Consider the following 2,213-nt stretch of genomic DNA (forward strand, 5'->3'; position numbering starts at 1 on the left):
CTCTGCCAGACAGCGGCGGTGCTCGGCTGCGGAGGATGCCGACCCCGACGCGGGGACGACAGCCAGGCGAGATGCCCGCTTCCCCCGAGCTCCCAAGTCCCGAACCGGCCCTCGCCGAGAACCATTAGCATCCATGAAGCCTCCCTTGCTGAAGCCTGAAGGGGCCAAAGGGCGGAAAAAGGAGACGAAGAAAGAAGAATGTACTGGAGAATAGGGTTCGCCTGGTCTCCCGCCTGTGTGGTTGATTTTGGCCGGAATCAGAGCTTCTCCTTCGGCCTGTGCGGCTCGGATGAGCGGTATTCGTTGTATGGGTACATCATCGCTTACCCCTTGCAGGACTACGCAGGGATCATGTCGGCGCTGGGCTCGGATTCCTGGTGGAGGAAAACGCTCTATCTGACCGGGGGAGCTCTCCTCGCTGCCGCTGCCTATCTGCTGCATGAGCTGCTGGCTATTAGGTAGGCTACCATAGACATTATGACTGAATGGCAGAGGGAGATCACGACTCACTGTTAATTTCGTTTGATCTGTATTTTTTGGGGGGTCGATTATGCGTGTGATTGGTAAAGTAGCGTAAATTTACAAATGTATGATGGTCCTTGTGTAATTTTGCCATTTGAGGGCGCTGGGCGCGGTGATGCTTTGGGGAGGAAGAGGTTGCGGTGGGAGGGGGGGGGGGGGGGGCATGAGAGATGGAAAAAAAGAAAAACGTTGAGAATAGCGCTCGTGAGTCCATGAGTCGAGTAAACGTGATGTAAGAGCGCGTTTGAGGCATAGTCCGTGTCTCCCTAATGACTCGCACGAGCGGAATAACCCAACCGTTTCGGCTGTTGTAGGCTCTTTTTTTTCTTTTCGAAAGGACGGGTACTCAGTCTGGAAATGGTATTTTATTCAAAGCCGGATGCTGAATATTAATGTGATTGGGACATTTGAGTTAGCTGTCCAAAGAGCATATTTTTGGCTTTTTCAAGGATAACAGTGCCATGGGGGCATTTTCAAAGATGTCTACTCGTGTTATTGTCAAGAGCGGCCCTGGAGGAAACACTGCAGTTGTGTCAGAATGACCTCTACCGACCTCTCACGTGAGAGATGGTTATTAACAACCATGGCCACTATTGACAGGGACGTAGGCTAAGCCTATTTGGCCTAACGATAACATGGTTTGACGTTGTGTTTTAGTCTAGCAAGTCCTACTTAGCAGTCTACAGAGGGACACCTCAGGAAAACTGCAGTGATGTGATGTGGGCCGTAATCCACAATCCCATACAATATAAAATGTCAATATGAAAAATAAACATACGTGACGTAAAGCTATATGATATGTAAAAAGTCGTTTGAGAAGTCTTCACGAAATGGTTATCTATTCCCTTTTAATTAATTTGGTTTCATACATTTCGTTGAATCAGTGCTGTTATTGTAAGGTCATTTGAAGGCTCTTTGATTGCAGCCAGTTCACATAGCAACAAAATTTAGCAACCAAGGCAGTAAATGTTCCATGATGCGAGGTCGAACATATTTTTCAGCACCCCTCTGAGGCGAACAGCTCCCATCTGTGTTGCATGCGCACACGCACATGAGCGCTTTAGGGCCCCCTCGTGAGATCCCAGCTAAAAGGGAAAATGAGTTTATGCACAGCCAGGGCTGGACTGGGACCAAAAAACGGCCCGGGCATTTTTGGCCATAGTGGCCCACCATGATAATTTACACGATAAAACATATGTGCACACTGTTTTGTTTGTAAAAAATATTTAAGTAAACTGCAGTAGCCTGCATGGAAGCGAGTAGGCTAGCCTACCCTTGCTAAAAAAATATTAATTATTATTATACTCTCTCTCTCTCTCTCTCACACACACACACACACACACACACACACACACACACACACACACACACACACACACACACACTAGAGTGACCTTTAAACCAGCAAGGATGAGGTTGTGCACAAAACTCATGCTATTAAATGCTTCACTAAATAAAACCTGCTATAATTTATGTTGAGCATTTGCACAGTTTTAGCCAACAATTCACCTTGATACTATTTAGTGAAGATGTATAGGCTACACATCCCAAAACATTTTCATTGTTAATTCCATGGGCTATCACCATTCCTGTTTCATTCCATGCGTCTGACTGCATGTCTGTGTGTATGGGTGTCTGCTTGTCGCAAAGAAATGTGATAGTTTGCTTGTTGTACTGCGTCAAGATTGACA

General features: G+C 46.7%; 1 protein-coding gene across 1 annotated transcript in view; it reads left to right on the plus strand.

Moving 5' to 3' along the window:
- Positions 1-2,213, plus strand: part of faxca (failed axon connections homolog, metaxin like GST domain containing a) — a 12,130-nt gene continuing 9,917 nt past the window's right edge. The window contains exon 1 of the mRNA XM_062551215.1: positions 1-458. Coding sequence (XP_062407199.1) covers positions 199-458 — 260 coding nt within the window. The 5' untranslated portion in view covers positions 1-198. The remainder of the gene's footprint in view (positions 459-2,213) is intronic.

The sequence above is a fragment of the Sardina pilchardus genome, chromosome 12 (genome assembly GCF_963854185.1).
Source record: "Sardina pilchardus chromosome 12, fSarPil1.1, whole genome shotgun sequence".
Taxonomy (NCBI): domain Eukaryota; kingdom Metazoa; phylum Chordata; class Actinopteri; order Clupeiformes; family Clupeidae; genus Sardina; species Sardina pilchardus.